The sequence below is a fragment of the Cydia splendana genome, chromosome 14 (genome assembly GCF_910591565.1).
Source record: "Cydia splendana chromosome 14, ilCydSple1.2, whole genome shotgun sequence".
Taxonomy (NCBI): domain Eukaryota; kingdom Metazoa; phylum Arthropoda; class Insecta; order Lepidoptera; family Tortricidae; genus Cydia; species Cydia splendana.
Window position 1 is genome coordinate 4,684,575 of NC_085973.1, and position 22,497 is coordinate 4,707,071.

General features: G+C 36.8%; 3 protein-coding genes across 8 annotated transcripts in view; 2 read left to right on the plus strand and 1 right to left on the minus strand.

Annotated features, from left to right (window-relative positions):
* LOC134797100 (pyruvate carboxylase, mitochondrial) overlaps window positions 1-3,103 on the plus strand; it is a 51,477-nt gene extending 48,374 nt beyond the window's left edge. For all 6 annotated transcript variants that reach the window (XM_063769321.1, XM_063769320.1, XM_063769322.1 and 3 more), the window contains 2 exons: window positions 310-385; window positions 1,246-3,103. In XM_063769321.1, the coding sequence (XP_063625391.1) occupies window positions 310-385; window positions 1,246-1,418 (249 nt within the window). In that variant the 3' untranslated portion in view covers window positions 1,419-3,103. The remainder of the gene's footprint in view (window positions 1-309; window positions 386-1,245) is intronic.
* Window positions 3,104-5,523: 2,420 nt separating this feature from the next.
* On the minus strand, window positions 5,524-12,800 carry LOC134797104 (uncharacterized). Its single transcript, XM_063769333.1, has 6 exons — window positions 12,227-12,800; window positions 11,392-11,690; window positions 10,899-10,993; window positions 9,396-10,754; window positions 5,943-6,130; window positions 5,524-5,755 (listed from the first exon to the last, which is right to left on the minus strand). The coding sequence occupies exons 1-6, from the start codon at window positions 12,336-12,338 to the stop codon at window positions 5,742-5,744; spliced, it is 2,067 nt and encodes a 688-aa protein (XP_063625403.1). The 5' UTR covers window positions 12,339-12,800; the 3' UTR covers window positions 5,524-5,741.
* A 157-nt stretch (window positions 12,801-12,957) lies between these two features.
* On the plus strand, window positions 12,958-17,193 carry LOC134797113 (uncharacterized). Its single transcript, XM_063769347.1, has 3 exons — window positions 12,958-13,074; window positions 14,237-14,521; window positions 15,057-17,193. Exons 2-3 carry the CDS (start codon window positions 14,242-14,244, stop codon window positions 15,932-15,934), a joined length of 1,158 nt encoding a protein of 385 aa, XP_063625417.1. The 5' UTR covers window positions 12,958-13,074; window positions 14,237-14,241; the 3' UTR covers window positions 15,935-17,193.
* The last annotated feature ends 5,304 nt before the right edge of the window (window positions 17,194-22,497 follow it).

Consider the following 22,497-nt stretch of genomic DNA (forward strand, 5'->3'; position numbering starts at 1 on the left):
GCGTTTTTAAATTTGTGTCTTTAATATTCCGAGAAAACCAGCCAGCGTCGCGGCCACTACATTGCGCGAGTGGTGAAGGCGTCGGCAATCATAGGTTGGAGCGAGTCAGCGATCGGACCTTTCGTTTCCACCTATAGTTGCCGCCGTCGCCAGTCGCGCAATGTCGTGCCCTAGCCGTCCGCAAAATCGCCGGAGCTTGACATATTTCGGCCACTCTTTATACCTTTCCATGTCAAAATTTTATTTGATTTCTATGAGTTTTGTTATCGTTTTAACAAAACTCAAATCCACGAATTTATATCTTTATAGGAAATGAAGATCCATCCTAAAGCCATCAAGGGAGACAAGAATCAAGTTGGAGCCCCGATGCCAGGCACCGTATTGTGTAAGTGAATATAGTATTTTTTCCACCGGGAAATTTCTAAAAACTTCCTTTATATTTTGTAACATTATTCGTAAGTTTTATAAGTTTCCAAAACCTATAACTTTCTGCAAATTGTATAATAATTTGTAATTAATCGCCAAAACGAGCGAACGTATAAAATAATAAATCACAATAGGGTATTTTCCTACTAGTCAAATCAGTTACCTTTTTAGAACTGTCAAAACGATTTGCTAATATGGAATTTATAATTATGAAACATTACATCGTGACGTCACGGTCAACTCACCTACTTTATATATTTCAATCCGATTTATTAAATAGAACTTGTGTTTAAAATTAACTCCTATGGGGTCATCCATTAATTACATCACACGTTTAGGGGTAGGGAGGGGGTCAAGAAAATGTGACATGTTGTGACAAGAGGGAGGGGGGAGTCATAAACTTTGTGACGTCACTTTAACTTCATCAGTAACCGAAAATGTATTTAAATTATTTTATACGCTAATTATCATTTAAATAACAGGTTTTTGAAACGATAATCGTTTTTATTCGTTTAATTTGATTTTTTATCAGTTTTGGGTTATAAAATTACTAATATTCTTTTGTCAAAAATATTTTGATAAAATATTAAATAAATATTTGCCGATTTCGTTGAAGAAATGTGACGTCACACCAGGGGGGTGGGGTTTGCCAAATGTGACCAAGTGTGACAAGGAGGGGGGAGGGGTAAAAAAACCTAGAAATTCGTGTGACGTAATTAATGGATGACCCCTATCTGTGTTTTTCTAATAATTATCTGTTGCTTTATTTCATGCATGGTGTAAAATAATTTATTTTAAATACCCTATTTATTTCCACAGCGGTGAAAGTGAAAGAAGGTGACAAGGTAGAAAAAGGCCAAGCCATCGCAGTCCTATCCGCCATGAAGATGGAAATGATCGTCCAGGCGCCGAAAGCCGGCACCATACAATCCGTACTCATCACGAACGGGCAGAAGCTCGAGGGCGACGATCTGATCGTGACCATCGAGTGAACTACATAAGGTGCAATTTTGAATGGCTCGTTTCGTTTCTTTGATATTTTATTGCATAAACGGTGGGAGGCGTACACAAATCGTTTTTAAACGCCTATCGATGCTTAAATGTATGGAAATAGTGACTTTACTTTTTGTCACATGTTCATTCATTCTCGAGAATGTTTTCCGTTTACTATGGAAAATATTCTCGAGCGTAAACATTCTCCATACAAAATAGAGAACGTTATCGAGAACGGCTTTACTTCAGTCGTATCATCCATATTTTTGACTTTTTGATTAGCGTTTGTCGATATAACTACAATTGTCATCGTCGCTGCGGCTCCTGATATTAATGTTAAATCAAAATTGGTATAAGTTGGAAATCTGAGAGATTTTAATATAGGTACCTAAAAAGTGAAGTGCGATTTTATAAATCGATTTTTATGTATATTTGTGTATATCAAAAGTATGTTTTTGTTGAGTATTTGTGAAACGATTTTTTCTTTGTTTTGAAATCCTCTTGTTATTTTTACTATGTTGTTTGTTAATAATATCTAAGAAACGCAGCGATTCTAAGAGTGATAGTTATACGTTGAAGTTTGAATGTTACTTAATTTTTAATGATCCCGTCTTTATTTATATATTTTATTAATTATTTGGCACAAGCATAAATGTTTGCAGCATTTTATAAGAAGTTGATACTATTGTATGTATAAAGTTTTAAATCTCTTTTTTTTACTAATGTATTTTGCGATTTTATAAAACTGTTTCCTTTTTTATTCGAATCATTGTTTTTAAAGATTTATTGTCTTTAGTAAAACATCCGGCGAAAAAACAAAAGCATTTTCAGCATTTCTAATCAAATCGCGAAATACTTGTAGCTAAATAGGAACCTTAAAATCTTTACCCGACCGCGGCATGGCTCAGAAGGGTATTGTTATTGATCAAACTGTGATATCATCCACTATGAGTGGTAAAGTGACTTAATAGCATCACAGTACAAATTAAAAAAAGCACTAGGGACCGAGACCGGTATTGTTTAGAAAACCGGTTACCGCGAGTGTTGGCCGTTTTGTCTGATATAATCAGTGAAAGTATAATAAAAGCCTAAGCGCCACTTGCATCATCCACTAACCCGGGTTTAACCGGCTAAACCGTTAACCCAGTGTCAAATTGTACTGGTACCATGGTAACTCCAGGTTTAACCGGTTAACGGGGTTAACGCCATGTTAGTGCGATGGTGCAAGTGGCGCTAAGCCAAACAGCTATCTCAAAAATAAATGTGTCAACTATAGAAAATAAGAAAATAATTTTATAATGAATTTTCTTTTGCTATTTTTCAATTTTCTCATAATAGAAGTTAGCTTTAAATTTTCTCACTTGAATATGTAGTTTTCGGTTAAACCGGTATCGTTTTAAATAAAGGTTTTCGGTCTCTAGCATTCGCTTGTTCATATTCAATTCAAATGGCTCCTAGTAGTTATAGTCATTCCATACAACAGGGTTAAATGAAAAAGTATGGGCATATCACAAACTAAAAAGACTACCTTTAGTTGTAAATTAAACTGTTAGATGTAAGGTGATCTGTCTGTACTTGAAGCTATGTTAAGTGTTTTTGTATGTTGGTGCTAATTTTGTTATCAATCTGTAATATTATTGTTACTTTCATTTTTACGTTTATGCAATATATTGATTTTATCATATCGTTTTTTTTATTTTATCATTGGTTTTTTAATTACTTTATTTGGAAGTCTTAATCTAAAACAAAATGGATGGATGGCACATAAAACAAATTGGATGGATGGTAACGTAAGATAACAATTATATTTCATAAAATACATATGTATTGATAAATGACAAAATAAAACAGCAACTCTTATTAAAAAGTATATTTTGAAACTATAGTTTACTTTCAGTGCTTACTTACTATTAGATCCTAGTCCATTAATTAATACTAACAAATATGTACACAACACCCATGCGCGTACGCTTAAAATTTTACGATTCATTCAAAAGTTAGACCAATCAACAAGACTTCGACGATAATTTACCCCACCAGTGTTTTTATAACAACAATCAAGTAAAATTAACAAATCATCCATGGCTCTAATTGCAATCATATCAATATTGCGATCAATAGAAAAATATGTATATTGGTTTGATTTATGTAGAGCCATATGTACAAAATAATACTTAAACAGGCATAGAAATACAACTTTTAAGTACCTCTTCGTTAATGATAATTTGATTAATAAATATAAGTGATAATAAAATATGAAATAAAACAAACAACATATACTTGTATGTGACACATATTGAAAATGGTTAAGTTTTATTATAAGACCGCATTTGTTTCTGGATTCGCGTGTATCATTTGTAAGTAAAATAAATAGAGTTAGACCAAGAAAATTCTGCAGCGATTTTGATAGCCCACGCAGTGAGAGTGTTATTTATACGTCATATTTTCATAGAAGTTTGACGTTTAAAATAACACTTGCACTGCGTAGGCTATCAAAATCGCTGCAGACTTTTCTTGGTCTGACTCTAGTGTAATGTTCAGTATTTGATTTAATTAGTCGTCAAATATTAGAATTTAGTAATAAATGTTGATTAGCATGTCAAACCAATTTGTCTATTGAAAAAAGTTGAAATTTGAGTAATCTTTGCGGTACGACATGATATGAATGATATCATCATCGCCATCTTCCTCGCGTTGTACTGGCATCATTTTTGCCACGGCCAATGATATGAATGATATATATATAAATATATAGCGCCTACCGTTGGGTATCTACCTAATCAGTAATCACCTACCTATGACGTTCGTTCTTTTCATTTTCTACAAACACTATAGCTTTAAGGCACCATGAGTTCAGATTGCAACTCGTTAAGCACTGAGCGGACAGACGTGCGTGCCGGAATTCCCGGATATCATTGTTATTTAATTGTAATGTTATTTTTATTAATTTTTACCAAAAAAGAAACGAGGTCGATCGAAAAAAGTAGCAATTTTAATATTTTTAGATTTTGTGCAAAAATTGTTACATAATGGTGCGTTCAGACCTAAGTATTAGTCAGAACGAAAGTTTCATCAGGTTTCGAATCGATGATATTACTAGAGAAAGACCTCAAGATTGCTATTAATTATTTATGGCAACCGTATTAAGATCTAAAAAAGCGCTACGATTTTTCAAAATACTCCTGGCTGAACCCACGGCACCATAAAGTTATCAAGTGACATCTACCATCTACTTTCTACGCCCGAACCAGCAGGCAATAGTAGTCCTTATATCAACATTATAAACGTTTATAACAGTGCGTAATCCTTTAACAGTTTTACAATGTTATTAACATCAATATTTGCAGTAAAGCAGTGAATACGGCATAAAAACGACATATGTTTTATACATAAAGTTTAATATGTTTTTGCCTGAACATATTTATTTAACATGAGTATTTTTCTCATGCATAAGGTCGACCGGGATGAATGCGGTTATGGGGTTATTGCGTCTATTTGAGTTATTTTTAAACGACGTGTATTAAAAGAGCTCCCGGCATCTAGTGATAAACCTGAGCTTCTTGGAAATAAAGCATAACAGGGCGTCCCGACCAATCGTACCCTAAAAATAACAGACGCAGTAATCCCAGAGTTGCAATTACCCCGGTTGATTTTACTAATATTCAGTACTACTCATTTATGTGCATGTAGGTATCTGACGTACCTACGAATAATTTCATACAAAATTATTTGGTTTCATTAAACGGATAGAAACAAACACGTGAGAATATATGAAAAACATCTTTACCTCGTTGTAAAATCATCAGAACTATGTATACATAAATCAAACCCTTGGTCCCTAAAAACTAAACTCATTGTGCATGAACAGTTAAAAAAAAACAGTTAAATATAAATACGGAGTAGAAATACCTAGGTATTTAAATAAAGTTAACTTATATGGCGTACCAAACTGCGAGGAAATTCGACTTTTCCCAACGTATTTTCGAAAAAACCACATGGTGTCATAGATACCAATGGTCTTTTTTAAGGAAAGACTTATGTGAATGCATTGGTACTAAAATGAGCCACCAACTAACAATTCATTTTTGTAAACAAACTCAGAAAGCCAGTTAGTCATATTATTTATAAGTTCATCAATTATACGGTTTACAAGTTTGAACCAGAACATCACGTAAAACATCGACTTGCAAGAAAAATTAACCAGTATATCATTAATATAAAATTGTAGAAGTAATAATCAATCATAACTGACCGGTTAAAAACCGTTTTTATAGTTTGCGTCAGACAGAAATTGGTTTAAAAAATTAATCGGTTTTCAACTCTCAATCAATTTCACCTGGATGCAGCAGCGATCGATCTACCAATTAATGCGAGAACGTGTCAACAATCTCTTTCTCTCGATCATTCGAGTTAACAGAGTCACTGAGACTCGAGACCTGATGTCATAATCAACCGGTTAATAACCTAAACCGTCATAATTTACGCCAGACAGAAACCGGTTTTCAACTCTCAATCAATTTCACCTGGATGCAGCAGCGATCGATCCACCAATGAATGCGAGAACGAGTCTTCAGCAAAGTCTTTCTCGTCATCGTTCGAGTTAACCGGATCACTGAGACTCGAGTCCTGGTCTTCGCCGTAGCAGCGCCGTTTGTGGTCAGACGGGAAGTTGTAGTAGGAATGCTCGACTCTTATAGCTTGCATTGTGTTGCTGAAATAAGGAATAAAATTAATTGAGTTTATTTTCGCATCAGCACATTCGGTATATATGTTTTCATATTATTATGGCGTATTGAACTTCCGTGGGACGACATCTTCATACAATAGTGCATGCCTAATAGGCAGCTGCCAACATTAAAAAAGCAATATACCTCACACCCTATGCACTAAGGGGTAAATTCACGATCTACGCGGCCAAAAGTCGATTTATCAAAACAATAAATACCTCTGCGATAACAGCTACCTGCGGTAGAGGACCCTTTAGAGGCTAGATAACAACCCCTCCCACCCTCGTATGCACTTTCTAATTCGTTTCACGTCAGTCGGAATTTGATCGTGTCACTTCGTGTATGTTACTTGTTCTCGGCGCTCTTAGAAAAGCAAAACTTTGACGGTGTGGTTTATTGTTTTTAAGAGATCAAGAGTGAAAAAAATCATGGATTCTGAAACAGCAGGTTAGTAATTTATAAGCAAAAATAAAAATATGCTTTATTTATTTGTTTTTGAGGCTAGGTTAATGCTCTGAAAGAGAGACTGTTTTTGAGCGTCATTTTTCGCAAAAAATAAACTTCACTCGTTAATAAGTAATACAATAGGGTGAGATCGAGCAGAATTGTTAACGACATGTTATAGTCTATTGTTTTGGTTATTATAATTTAAAAAAAGACTTTCCGCATGCTTCCGCCAAATCATAATTTTTATACTTTAAAAATAATCCGCCATTTTACTCAAAAATAAACTTTTTTTTGTATTGAGTTTAATCGACATGTTTATTTGTTTTAGATGTACCAAATACGTCAGAAATGAAGATCGTGACTAGAAAACACATATTTTATCTCTTCAAAAGTAAATATTTACCTACATTGGAAGAAAAACTGTGTTCCTTAAGAGATCAACCTTTTTCTCATGAAGGCTGCACTAATGAGCAAATAGAATTATTTAAAAGCAATTTTGCTTATTTCAAGTCAGAATTTAAGACTAGATGGAGTAAAGCTCAGTATAAAAAAGACAGATTCATAAAAAACAATAATTCTTGGCTAGAAGGCTCTTTCGCGATTCCCGTTGCTGAAAGTCCGTTGTTTGTAGATATGCCAACGGCAAATTTCGGCAACACGAATGATGGAAACACCAGCAGAAGGTTTTTTGATGATCCAAAATTAGCATCAGATATAACTGGAATCAGTTACGAGCTGATATATAGATCAAAAGTAATTTTAGAGACGATATCAAGCTGCCACAAAATTGACTCTGAAAAATACGACAGTTACGCAAAGGAAACAGGAGAACTATATATCAAATTATACGGATGGCATCCCATGACGCCCACGATGCATAAGATACTAGTCCATGGTGCTGTTATTATAAAAAAATGCGTTACTACCCATTGGACAGCTCACTGAAGAAGCTGCAGAAGCGCGTAACAAGCATTTCCGATCTTATCGACTTGATTTCGCAAGGAAGTTTACGAAAGAAAGCTGCAACACGGATATTTTAAATCGCTTACTTTTGAGTTCCGACCCCTTACTGAGCTGCAGGAGAAAAGTAAAAAAAACGAAAGCACAGTACTTTCCCGCCAGAGACGATAGAATTGCTATTGCCTGCCGATCCGAACCCAGAGTGCTCTTCCGGAAGCGAAGAAGAAAACATCATAGCAGAGACTGTAGCTTAATATGGCAACTGGTTTTATTTCAGTAATAAATTATTATACACATTTTACTATATTTTTAATTTTTTCCTCTTTTGTGCAGATGTCGAAATTTTACATATCAGTAGAATTTTGAAAAAAATACCCTACAAATTAAAAAAAAATATCATGAAACAGTTGTTTCAACTTCGTAAAACGTTAAAAAATACAAAAACCCGCAAAAATAATTTTGGCCCCGTAGATCGTGAATTTACCCCTATGTGCTATGGTTTAAGTTCTTTTTCTCAGGGCTCGGAAACCGCTCCATTTTTCAAACTGGTTTCGTTCAGTCACCCGGGAACGAAAAGGATATCGTTTCCATTTGCGGTTGCCGGTTAAAGAACTGTTCTATTGAGATACAGATTTATGCCCAATTCGTTCGCCTTTCGTGTTTGTGGAACGAAATTAACCGGTTAAATTGAAAATATCGAAGTAAGATAGAATGAGTAAGTATTGCTATCTGTTTCACGTATGACGAGTTTAACCAAGAGTCTCCAAAAGCCAAGAGTAACCGGTATTATATCGTTCCCTGTGAACCATAAAATTCCGTTCCGCCTTCTTACCGGTTAGGAGAGCGTAATTTTTTACTTCGCGTTCCCTCAATTTACCGGTTTTTTAATGAACGAAATAATATAACGGTTTTGGAACTGTTAATACAGGTATTTCAATACCGGTTCCGAGCCCTGGTTTTTCTGTAACGTTTAAAAGTACGAGAATTTTGAAAGTAGGTACCTAAGCTTAAGAACCAGAGGGCCTACCGCGAACCACGTTCGACGTGTTGCCTTCCTGTCACATTTACGTACGAATTTACAAGTGCGACAGAGAGGCAACACGTCGAACGTGGTTCGCGGTTGGTTATCGGTTTTCGGCACAGGTAACTTACTCAAAATTTCCTTAATCGCATAGCGGCACTATATGTGGTAAACAAAGTCGAAATAACTTGTCTGACCTTGACGTATTATGGAATGAATACAGGTATGTATAACTATCACACTCGGTCAAAACAAGTGCTTTACGCAATTATGATAATGGTACCTGCTTATTGTTTGTAATTCAGTCATTTACCTTAAACTTGCGTGTGTGTATAACCAGTTTTTTTATCAATTTAATTGTAACACAATGCTCAAGTTGATTGTGTTTTTTTAACGTTTTACATTTTATTCACACCGTAAACATGTGACGTAACAGACACGTGATGGTAAAGATTATAGGTAAAAATCAAAAATAATGTACAAAGAAAAGTACACTTATTACGAATAAATAATCCAAGTCAAGAATAAGAAATAATGCCACGCCACCTATGCCAAATTTCATGCTGATCGTGACGAAATAAAAATAAATACCGTCGAGTGGGGTAACTAGAGACAGGAAGGGTTACATTAGATAAAGGATATATTCCACAATTATAAAACATGGTTGACAGCAGTGTACTTTTTACAATCTCTGAATCAGGATTAGTCTTAGGGTAAAATTTTCAGCTAATTTATAGTCAAAACAAAATATATTGTCTAAAGTCACCCCTCAGTCCCCATTTATCCCACTTACCGGTATTCAAGAAGCAAAACAGACATACCTAGTTTTCCTTAAAACTGGCCGTCCCATTTCCACCTGCAGCTCAAGTGAATACAGCTTCGCTAGTGATTCCAGCTTCTCCTTTTCCTCGGGGTCATTTAAACTAGGCAATTTCAGCTCTGACTGACAGGAATCCTGAAGGAACTTTGAGAGCTGCTCATTGGCTGCGCTGAGAATCAAGAACCCTGGCCTTTCATCTCTGATTCTCCGACAGCCTGCCCTGATTTCTCTGACCTCGGCCACAGTGGCTATGCCCATGGAATGTTCGCTGAAATAATGATCGCTCTGTGGACTTCTTTCACTAACATTTAGATCACTAGAAGAAGTCTTTTGTAAAGAAAAATTCGTTCGCGGCGTTTGGAACCCATCCTGGTCGCCAGTTTTTTCTTGAAAAGCTAAAAATGATTGGAAGAAGGATTCGTTTGCGCTCTGCCCGGATATGCCTGCATTTTTTATATCGCTGAATGTGGAAAAAGAAGAGTGAGGCTGTAAAATATCTCTGTTCTCTTTCAAGATCCCGTCTTCAAGATCTACTACGGTTTTCGAGTCTGACATCATAGCGTCGTCATCGTTTCCCGAGTCTATGTTAGCTCGTTTCTTCTTAAATCTATTCTTGCAACTGGCCCAACCGCTTTTGACTAGACTCTTTTCTTTTTTCAGCCGTTTTGGTGGTGGCATGTTGCTGACTGATTTTGGTGAGTTGTTGTTTACGGATTTGGATGATTTGAAGGTTAGACTCTTGTTGAAGACTTTGAGTTCCTCAATGCCCGGCCAGTCTGTTAGTTCATCATCTCCCTCTCTGTCACTGTCATTAGTTACGACTCCATCCGAGTCGCTACTGCTTAAAGAACTAGACTCGTTTCCAGCGCAGTCCATTCCACTATTCTGATCATCAAATAACAAGGGGTTTCTTAGCGAATTAGGCGGGTGACTTTTGTTCAGCATCTTGGATTTTCTGTACATTTTTCCGTCAAACTGTTTCCCCGTACTCGTGGTTGGGTTGAAAAATGGGGGCAAGTCTGTGGCAATTTTATACCCGGTCATTTTCGATAATGTTGGCGTGCCGTTTTTAGAGTTCTTATATACAAAGTTAAAACTAGAGCTCCCGGGGAGAGATGGAGTGTTTGTGAAGCTTGAGGGTTTAGTTCCTTCTGTGTTCTGTGATTTGAGGACAATCTTGCCGGGCTGTAAGACCGGTTCTTTCCTCTTTTTGTCTGTTTCGTGCTTCTTCGACTTAAAGTCGGATTTGGAGAAGAAAGTGGATTTGGATGAGCAGCCGCCGCTGAATGATCTCTCTCTCATTTCACAGACATCCCCTTTATCTCTGTGCGACCATTTCCTTTTGCCACAGAAAGCATTTCTGAAATACAAATTGTAACGTTACTTTTTGTTTGCAACTTATAAAACAATAAAATGCGAATGAAAAATGTCTTCCCTAATTAATTTAAAAGGCTTGGATTTGGAACTTATAGTTAAGATAAATTTAGACATGATGAAGACATACCTTTCATGTTTTAAAAACGATTTATGGCGGTGCATGTAGACGAGTGGCGCCAGACCCTGTGATTGTAACATTATCGTGGATGGTGATGTATTAGGCTGGAAAAAGGCAAATAAATACAAGCAATTACAAAAAGTTACAGTGTAAATAGTAAATCACTTCATCTCTCTTCTATATTTTAACCTTTTCCCTGCCATTGACTTGATATAAAGTCAGTACATTTCGTGCCTCGCATGCCACAACTTATATGGGTTGTTTACGTGCAATTTTTGACATAGCCTTGATGACACTATTACTTCATTGACGAGGCGGCGAAAAGGTTAAAATTGAGATTATGATGATTCTATTCGTAAAGATAAATAGGTTAAAACAGACCTATACTTTATACTTAATAATGAAATGCATTAATAAGTTACTTATTAATTAGATTGAAGAAGCTGTGTGACTCTTGGACACCAAAAAATTTGAAAAGTGTGCACAAAGATAGTAAGCTCACCTCAGTAGTAATAGTTAAAATTTCCACTGGCGGAGACCGGTTTCCTTCTGCATATTCCACCGGCATCTTCTTATACTTCCGTTTTCTCCTCGCATTTGAGGGCCGGGTGGGTGAAAAGTTCTCATTGAAGGAGTCAGACTCGAAGTTGCCAATCTGACAGTAATGTCGGGACTTCAGGCCCTTGTGAGGGTTGAGTTGAGGGTCATCGGAGTCGGACAGTGGCTGTGTTATTAGTGGTGCTTGTGGAGGGCTGCTGGAGCTTCCATCTTCTGTGAGCAGGCTTACTGCTACTGCGGCCGCTGCAAGGTGAGTAAATAGTATAATCACAGAATAAATAATAGTACTACCTTACAGAAAGGACACTTCCTACAAAACTGAAGTTTGACGAATCATACTATCCCTTTCTAATGTATGGCACTATCCCTTTCAGCTATTTAGGGTTGTCAAAATTCAAGTCATTATCTTATCTGTGGTTGAGCATGCAAAAGGATGTCAAGTGGTGCCAGCCCTAATATTGCTCGGAGCATTGATGAGCCGAACGGAGCCGAGTTTGCCAAAAGGAGGAGTGTCTCCTCACTGGTATAATCATCACTTTAACCATACTTCCCATACAACTTATTATAATTAAGTAAGAAAATCCATACAGCTATGAAGTATGTTTAACTTATAACTCATGCTGAAACTTGTTGCTAACCAAACAAGATTTTGCTGACATGTACCGTAAAATATGAATTCCACGAATTATGAACATATAGTTATGCGAATTCTGAACACGAATTATGAACATAAAGTTATGCGAAATTGCGTATTTATCAACTAAGTTAAAATTACTTACGCAGGTTCCCCGCCGAGCGGGTCCGTCGGCGAAGCCCTAACTTGCGTCGCTCCTGCCGGCCGCAGTTACTCTCCTCTAGGGCCAGGTTTAGGTCATGATACAAACGCTCCATACTCCCTAAACAATCACAAACCTTCCCATGGTGGCGAGCAAAACGTCTAGAACATACGATTCAACCGACTGTTTCTTTGTTTATTTACACACGCTCACGGTGCCCCACTTCGATGCAACATTCACAAAGTGTTTATTAATGAACAAACTACGACGTGTAGAAGTATTATTTAAAAATAACACATGTTTTCGACGATAAAATGACCGTGTCCACTGTGCACAAGGTCTTCGCGAATACAAGTTCAATGATAGAAATACAAGTTATAAACTTTATCCGCAACTCAAGTCCGTAAACACATTTCCGAATGCTGGAAACTTGAGACGCTTTTTAGTCAGCAGTTCTTGAAAATAATAGTTAAACACTCGCGTTATTTTTCTTTTGTCAGCGTATTATTTGACATTCTTAATTGACAAAAAAATGATGAATGAATGACAGCTTGACAAATGAATGGATGACTTCGACTCCACTTGGCTATTCCTACGTTGTATTCCATAGACTAAAGAGTTGCAGCTTAAAAATCATTTAAAATGCGTACACACGATCCGACAATTCCAATATTTAGATATCGATACCGTTTTTCTCTCTCTGAGAACATCAATCACTATCATGACCGTTGGATGGCGTCTGTCAAATCGCGTCAATTTGTGCGCCAATTGCGCTAAACAAGTTTATTGTTGTTTTATTTATTTTAAAGGGTTTTTAAAGGTTTGAGTGTCAATAAACAGCGAATTTCACGGTAATTATTCACGATAATCAAATTCTGGCGTTTATACAGTTTAAATCATTGTTTTTCAATAAGTGTAGAAGACGATAATTTATTTTGAGCGGGAACCTAAAATGTGCAAGTTTTAGGGCGTTTTAATACATAATGAGCCAATACATTTGTAGCTTTTATATCATAGAACATTTTCCAACAGCAGCATCGCGACTGTATGAATTTTCCACTATGAAATTGATCAAATACTTCTGTAGTTTTCAGACCTATCTTCCTGTAATATTTTCGTTATCTCTTGGTAGATCGTAGAATTATGTAATAGATTCTTAAGTGGGTTGACAAGTGTATGATTACCTGAGCGGTCCAATGCGATTAAAGCCTGCATTAAATTAAAAAAAACCATATGGTTTTGGATGTTATACTCTATTCCGGTGTACTACTCCAAAGCATTAGAAATTGGTCGCGTTTTTTAACCAGCGACAGTCCTGCGGCATTTCTGCACCTGGACGCAGTACTTATAAGTACTTAGTGCGTGTGGCTGTATGCTTGTGTGTTTTATTATTAAATCTAGCTCCAAATATCTCGCTAGACAAAAAATGAAGGACTTTCTAGCAGGATATTTGGAACCAAAGGCCTTTAAAACGCTACCCATTAGCTCCATCATCCGGCACATGGAGATGATGGGAAAAGCTCTTGAGTAGTTGATGGATCTTTCTTAGGGGGTAATTGCACAAAAGATCTCTATGGGTCGAAGTGTATCTGCAAAGGACCCCGAAAACCATAAGATAAGATAAGCTCCAAATATCTGGCATGTTTTTTGGGAACTGCTAAATAAGGCAGCAGGTCAGTTGTTGGGCCATTATCATAATTTATAAGACAAATTCACACTGGTGTTAGTGCAGTCAGCACCAAATGAGTCGCTTAACTTCAAACTCGGATAAATCCATCTGTCAGATTATGCGATTTTGATATTAAGAAAAAGTAATAACAAATCGCTAACAGTAAACCTTTTTTTGAAAGTCGCTAACTTATCTCAAAAAAAAAACGCAAGTAAAAATCTAAGTATAGTTTTAATTTAGGCATAAACGGATCCTTATGACAACTGCATAAGATCATGTTTGGTATGGAATACCAAATTTAATTCTGTAATTCCTCTTTATTACTGTTATGCATTTGCATCCAGCACAAATGGAGTATACGCCGGCCGGCCGCACGCGCGCCGCGCTGGCCGAGATCCCGCTGCGCCTGGACCGCCTGCGCGTGTCGCCGCCGCCCGCGCCGGCCGGCACCCTCGCCGCCCTCGCCGGCACCCTCGCCGCCCGCACGCCGCTGGCGCCCCGCGCGGCGCCGCTGCAGCCGCTGGCTAACACGAGGTTGACGCCCAATGCGAGGGAGCGCTCGCCGGCGCTGCCGCCCGGGTATCTCAGCCCGGCGGCCTCGCCGGATGAATTGCTGATACAACAACGAGGTTGGTTTGGGTTTACAGTTTTTACATGTTTTATTTTTTGTCTTTCCGTTATCAGTATTTTGCTTAGAAACAACTTAAGTAACAGTTTTTTTTTCTAAGTTTCAAGCGGGAACTCGCGAGTACATTGCCGGTTTTACGTGTCTTTGTTTTTGTTTATTAAGCAATGATACGAATATTCTAATAAATACGATCACACAGGCACCATTCTTCATGAATCTGACAGGTATTTTAATGACAAACATACAACAAAAACTATGACTATCGGCGTCTATCTATCATATATATTAAGGTAAAAACAATGAAATTATATCGCGGTAGACCCGTTTGTGTAATTAAATATGTGTACATAACGCGAGTGTTATATTGTCATATTATATATATATATTGTCATATTCCATCATCTCTTTAATAGCACGCAAACAATGAAAATTATTTCCTTCATTTCAATCTGGCAGTCAAAAAAAATACCAAAATCGTAAACAAATCCTTGGTTCAGAAATGTCTATTTAACAAAACCATATTGTTTTATTTCCAGGTCGCAAGCGGCTCCCTGTAACCTGGTCCCCCGACATCGATCTGAAGCGCCAATCCTTCCACTCGACAGTCCGCACGCCACCCAAGGCCCTCCCCGGCCGTCTGTCCCCGCCCAAGCTCGGCGTCACCCTCCGCTCGACGCCAAGGAAACGCCTCATCCTAGACGAAAGGATCCCCCTCACGCCCGAAAAAATAGATTTCAGCGACATCAGTACCCCTCAGAAATTCAAAATCACCAGCCCTATTAAAGGCACACCGCCTATCAAGCGTCCTCGTATAGAAAAAACTCTTGAAGCCGATTTCAAGAGCCCAATCGATATGGCTTTGAAAGGATTAAGCCCGACACAATTAATCAATGTCATTAAAACTATTACTTACAAACACCCAGAAATTGAAAAGGAGATTCGTATGGAAATACCTGTTCCAGATTTAGCGCCGCTCGAAGAACGCTTAAGCTACTTGAAGTCCAACATATTTAAAAGCTTGCCATCTTCACGGTTGACATCCAAAACTGATTCGCCGGCGTATTCGAGGGTTGCTACGCATTTAGGCGCGTTTAAGAAGTGCGTTATCGAGCAAGGGAAGACTTTAGTTGAGTCTCAGCACTGGAATAGTGTTATGGACTACGTTTTTCTAGCTTGGAGCTATGTTAGGGCAACACCAGTATGGGACCATCAGCCGCATAATGCGACTAGAAAGCAGTGTTTCAAAGCACTGATCAACTTTTGCATGAGTGCCTTAAAGAAGGCTACGTTTGATAGAGAGTTTCTGGTGGATGTGCAGGATAAACTGCAGGGCATGGTTTCTGATGCTGAGGAAATACAGTCTTGCCTCAAACATGTTCAAGGACAGCTGCAGGAGTTTAGTCTGATGATATAGGTACTGCATAGGGAGGAGCCGCGCACACAATTACACGTTATGTATTACAGTCAGCAAACTAGAGATGCGCAAAACGCTATTGATTCATAAATATTTCTGTCGCGGTGATATGTATCACTCATTTCGCTCAGTGGATCTGTAAGCTATATTGTTCACGAGTGAGTAGAGAGAGATGTTAATCAATCAGATGACATAAGTGCTTCGTGATGAATTCTTGCGAACCGCTCCGAAATCTATTCGCATAGTCTCATTCGTCACGCTCGGCCGGCTCATTCGAATCATGAGTGGGAAAGAGCGAGCAAGGAACACTGAGATAGATGAGTTACTGAGCGAAATGAGCAAGTTGAATCTGCACTGTGTTGAAGAGTGAGTGAGTTCAGTCAAACAGTTCATTTAAATCACTCACTCGTGAACGACACACGCTTACAGCAAACCTATTAGCTTAGCACCCCTACCTACATTTTCGTCTTGCTGACTGTAGATACAAAAGGTCTTTAAATTTAGAATTTTTGTCTCCATATTTGTTTACTTATGCGTGTAATATCATTCATTCATCGTTCGTTCCATTCTCGTCTAGCAAGTACCTACACTTGTGCCTGCTCAAGTTATCTATAGTCTATTACTTTTAAGTTTCGATTTTTTTCGAAATATCGATTTAATGTCTTGCATTTATTCGTTCGGAATTTCGTAATTAGGCAAAATGTTTAGATAATTCTTTGATTATTCATTAGTTAATTGAATATCGCGATTAAATGTTTTTATTATTATTGAACAATCAATTTGTATCTAATTTTAATTGCCATATTTTTGTATTGTGAGTTATTCATTCTAAACGACTGATGTTGAAAGGAATCAAGAATAATTTTGATGTGTAAGATTGTCTTCCATAGGCGGAAGTGTTATTAAGTTTGATTCTTTTCGAAGCTGTGAAAATGCCAAATCTTCAGTCTTAGCAATAATCATAATTTAGGGTTTTCACAAGATGGTTCTTACTTGCATGATTTGCAAAATAATTTTTTGTAACAGTTTCGATCATCAATAAATATTGGTCGCTCACGTAATCACGTTATCATACAATTTAAGACTGAAATATTTAAAATTCAGTTTTAAGTAGGTAAATGAAATTGGAAAATGTGCCTTAATCTTAATTAATGTTTAAATTGCCTTGATTTGACGAAATATCACTTGATATTGTGTAACGGTTTTGTGTTTTAGTGTTAAGTAATTTTACGCTTAATAAATCGTGTTCTTACAGAAAATAGTATTTTCTGGTTACGCCCTTCTGTTGTCATCCTCTAAAGTTAATAGCGAAGCAGTTTTATAATTACGTTTGATTTCATCTGAATAGGTATATTTATTTCAATGTTAAATATGTTTTTGTTATTAGTTAGGGTCATGGGTCATACCGATAGTTTTCGTCCATTGACGAAATTTGAATATAAACCTACATTAGTCTCTCTCTCTCTCTAATCCGTCAAGTGGACGAAATCTAGAGCATGGACGGAAACTAGCGTGATGATTCGGTAGGTAATACAAGCTATTGTATTTAAATACACGATGATTTTTAATCGGTGATCAGGAGTAGGTACTACGTAATGTCTTTTCGTCCGACATACCTCAGTGCCTCAAGACGAAAGTCTTTAATCGATGTGTGTTACCAGTGATGACTTACGGCTCCGAAACGTGGTCTTTCACTATCGGCCTCATCTCAAAACTCAAAAGTCGCTCAACGAGCTATGGAGAGGGCTATGCTCGGAGTTTCTCTACGTGATCGAATCAGAAATGAGGAGATCCGTAGACGAACTAAAGTCACCGACATAGCCCACCGGATTAGCAAGCTGAAGTGGCAATGGGCAGGCCACATTGCACGCAGAGAAGATGGCCGATGGGGTCGAAAAGTGCTCGAGTGGAGACCACGGACTAGCAAGCGCAGCGTAGGACGTCCACCCACAAGATGGACAGACGATCTTGTTAAGGTCGCCGGAAGACGCTGGATGCGGGTCGCTTCCAACCGGCACATATGGAGGTCCAAGGGGGAGGCCTATGTTCAGCAGTGGACGTCTTATGGCTGAGATGATGATGATGATGATGATCAGGAGTAGAAAATTATTAATATCTAGCCCAAACTTATTAGGCTAGGTCTCACGCAATTATCTCATTGTTTAATTAATTAAAAGTTAAACCATAATTAAAACTAATAACCACTAAATACATGGTTATCCTACATGAAGTAACTACGATACGTCAAGTGCCATCTATATGGCGGGAAATTTGACGGATCTATGATTTTGTTTATGCATATGACAATGACAAGTTATTACTCATAAATTATCAATTGCCATTAAGTTTGTAAAGAGGCAATAACTCATAGATACCGATTAGTAGAGTGACAAGGATTTTAGGATAAAATTGATCCCTAAAATTAAAATTATGATAAAAAAAACAACGGGTTGTACTCCGGGAGTGCCGGCAGAAGTGAAAACAATGAATGTCTGCAGCACTATGTATAATTGAGGTTAACGCCATCTAGCGTTATTTCGTCGCATTACTTGAAACCCCTAAGCACATCACTGTTAGTACTCTAGTTATTACCAGTTAGTGGGAAACTCACTAGATGGCATTTAAATCAATTAAGAAAAACTCATTGTAACAGTTTTTCGATCAGGTCACGTGCCCGTCTTACGGTCACGTGACACCTGTTACGAGTTTAACATATTTTCCCCGTCACAAAAAGTGCACAGCGCCGCTAAAGAAGTTTTCACTTCAAAAAAACAAGTTTGTTTCCATGTAATTACGACTTCAACGTGATCTACATTAATTACCGAGTTAGAAAAAAATGTTCCTGATCACCGATTAAAAATCATCGTATATATATAAGAATAATTAAACCTAACTGAAAAAACTTACCTACACAAACATGTTTATTAAATATACACATACTTTCACTTTCTCAATAATAACTGACTTGTAATTGTAAACAATGATCGTTATCATTAAAATCTAATGAAAAGTGATTAGTGCGCTACCTGCTAATTTGTTTTCACTCAAAGGGTTATCGATTAGGACGGGGCTCGATCATTAACAAATTACAGTCATATTATTTAATTAGTATTTTTGTTTTGTACCTTCAATATAAAGATGGACAGGTTAGCGTACGATTTATTCTTAAGCAATCTACTACAGAGAGCACTAGTCGACTAGTCCTTTGTGACGGTTTAAAAAATTGTTCTTAATTTTAGAAGCCGTTGCCATACTTCGTAGATCCGTTAGTGTTGTGATATTTAATAAAAATATTGACAATGAATCGTAAATCAACAGTGTCTGTCGTGTCAAACAATTATATCGTGCAAATTACTATGGGTAAGTAAAATATTTTATTATTTTAAATTAGAAATAATGTCATTTTTATCGTATTCAACTGATTTATAATTATGCCGTAGGTACATTAATTATAGTGCATGCTCGATTTTAGGTATTGTCAGTGAATTAAATATAAAAAAAGAAGCAAATTAAAAAACTTATCAAACAAATTAACAATAATTAAAAATGTTCATTTGTAAATTTCAGACGTCTAATGAATGTTAACTTTTTTTTAAGTATGTTTTTTTAAACTTTATTAATGGGTTAATCTTTCCTATAAAAAGTTTTCTACTTCATATAATTTTGATATAATTTAAGTCTCAGAAAATTGTATCCAAAATAACTTTTTAACGCTGGTTTTCCCAAACGTTTTTTACCCAAGTATAAGTACCTACTTAGGTAAGTACCTACCTACCTACTTGACCAAATATCCACCTAAAAAAATTATGTATTTATTACTTACAGAATGCAACATCACGACCTGGTCCCCAAACATGGACTCCTCATCCACACCACTACCCGCCAAGCCTGCGACTCGGGAACACATTCCTATCCACCCTACCCCGAAAAGTCGTCGGGACCGCAACGTGTTGGCTATGTGCAGAAAACTGGACTTCAGTCAGCCGGAAGAAGATTCGGCGAATATTGGATGAACTTCATTAACATACTGAAAGTGTTAAATTAATTTTTGACAAGCAGAATCGTCTGAGAACAGTGAGAACGATGTTATTAAGCTTTAGAATAGTGAAAACATTACACTTGGGTGAGACTCCAGAGGCCGTGAGTTCAAGTCTCACCCAAGGCAGTAATTTTTCCACTTTTAAGTTTATTCATAGAGTTATCCCGGCGTTTTTTCCACGGTGTACTAAAGCCTAGCCAGCAAGGCGTTATGCTCCTGGTTAGGGCCCAGTAGGTTCGTGTTCTCTCACTCTCACTGAGCGTAAACGTGAGTGAGATGGATGGGCATGCCCGGGACCGCAGATATCATGTTTTTATTAATTTTTTTGTGGGTTGTAATAATAAGAAAATGTAATCGCTGTGTTCCCTTGAGCATATTTTATTGTTTTATTTCGAACACAAACAGTTAAATTAAGCATATTAACATATCGATGCCGGAAAGCAAACACGTAGTAACCCACACAAGGTCAATATTTTTTTTATTGCATTTTTGGAATCTCCATTTTTTTCTGCGTCGACAGGTCGAATCCACGTGCCACCCAAGTAACACAAAAGTAGCTGAATATTGTTTGAATAATAGAGCATGCCGTACTGAATGCTGAATAAGGTAGCTGTATATCTTCTGTATAAGCGCTAATACAGACGTTATACAGAAGGTTTGGGCGCAAAGTGGGCATGCCCACGCCGCTTAAAACTGAATAACAGTAATGTAATAGCTGTATAAGCCCACACATTGGATCGCTGAATAACACTTGTATAGAGGCTGTCAAAAGCTTCTATACCGCTTTTAAACCAAAGTTATCCAGCTTTGTATAGAATGACTCAGTCACACGTTATGCATATTTTGGTTCAAAAGTGCATTGTTACAGAAAATATATTCAGCTAAATAGCTGAATATATTTTCTGTAACAATGCACTTTCATCATACACAAATGTGTATGATTTGTCTTCCATTTTAATTTGTGAACTCGTGTCAAAGTGTAGTTTCTGAAGTGAATACAAAATAAGGAGGACATTACCCATATATTGATTTGATGTTTACATTACATCAATTTCATTGCGCATGCGACTTTACTGTAAATATATATATACATTTTATTTAAAATTTTAAAGCGCCGCGTAAATAATGCACTGTTTAGAGTGTTTAGAAAGTAAATATAGAAAATTTAGTACTCCACTTTTAAATTTGTAATTTTTTTGCGGTGTTTAAGTAGATGTTTTAGTGATAGAAAATGTACTTTAACAAGTTATGCTACGATAAAACTAGTTTTATAGATGAATATAAATGGGTTATTCAGTTCATTTTAAATTCCTATTTAATTGTAGAGGTTAGAATATGAGCAACCGTAATGGCGTCCGACTGTGCTGAATATAAGCTGCTGCCACAGCTATTATGTGCTAAATATCTGAATAGGCATTCACATTATTCGTAATAACAATGTAATAAAGATCAAAACGTAGTAACCCAAAAAATATGGTATTGTAACAACTTGCGGTTAAATTTATTTTAATGAATTTGAAGTCCAAAACAATTTTGAATTTTGCATCCAATTTTGAGTTAGTTGTGTTCATAAACAACGTAGTTATGATTTTTTATCAAAACTCGAAAAGTTTTTCGTCTCTAGTGAACAATTTGGTTTTTGTGGGTTACTACGTGTTTGCTTTCGGGCGTCGCTATGTTCAGCAAATGTAGCTACACATAACGCACAGAAACAAAGATAAATAACAAATAGACCTGGGAGGTTAAAATGTGAGTGCCTTACTTAGAATAGTTCTTGCGAGATAAGCTCACATGGTATAAAGATCTAGGTCGTAAGGGGTGTCAAAAGTCACTAGTTTTAACCTCCTGAGACTAATGTAGGTACATTACAATGTACATATTCGTTGCAATGTAATTTGAATCTTTCATGAACCAAATAGGTAAAGTAGCATTTCTTTTGTTTCATTGTTGTTTAAAACAATCGAAATTCGTTCCAATTTCCTTATAGAATAAGGTTCGAATTAAAAATCGGGAAACTTTATATGGTGTCTTACGAGTTTAAGAGCCCATCAACGTGCACACTAGCCACTGCTAAATAATCGTGATTATTTAAATTTAAAGAAAGATACTTAAAAAAAGGGGCCGCTACGTACTTTATTTTGTATTTAAGTACCTTTTGAATACATCGAACTAGTTTTTATGTCGCTGGATTCGTCAATCTATGCGTCCAAAGTTAAAACGGCCGTTTTTGTTTTGAGTTCATAGATCGACGAATCCAGCAACATAAAAACTAGTTTGATCTATTCAAAAGGTACGTAAATACAAAATACAGTACTTAGCGGCCCCCTTTTGTTAAATTGTATATTTAACAGCGCCATCTATCTCACCTCTTACATACTTTTTAATAATGATCTACATAAACGTAAGTACCTACCTACTTAGTTCCCTACAAAGTGCATAGGTGGTGCTGTTATTAGTTTTAATTATTTTAGGCTAGTTAATTTGTGATGTACTCTTACACTTTCCAAATAGACACGATAAGAAG

Coding starts and splice junctions, on each gene's coding strand:
- LOC134797104 (XM_063769333.1), bottom strand. CDS start 12,338: ATGGAGCGTTTGTATCATGACCTAAACCTGGCCCTAGAGGAGAGTAAC. Junction 10,994..11,391: donor TTTTAACTATTACTACTGAG/GTGAGCTTACTA, acceptor GCCTTTTTCCAG/CCTAATACATCACCATCCAC. Junction 6,131..9,395: donor CCAGTTTTAAGGAAAACTAG/GTATGTCTGTTT, acceptor TCCTTATTTCAG/CAACACAATGCAAGCTATAA.
- LOC134797113 (XM_063769347.1), top strand. CDS start 14,242: ATGGAGTATACGCCGGCCGGCCGCACGCGCGCCGCGCTGGCCGAGATC. Junction 14,522..15,056: donor ATTGCTGATACAACAACGAG/GTTGGTTTGGGT, acceptor TTTTATTTCCAG/GTCGCAAGCGGCTCCCTGTA.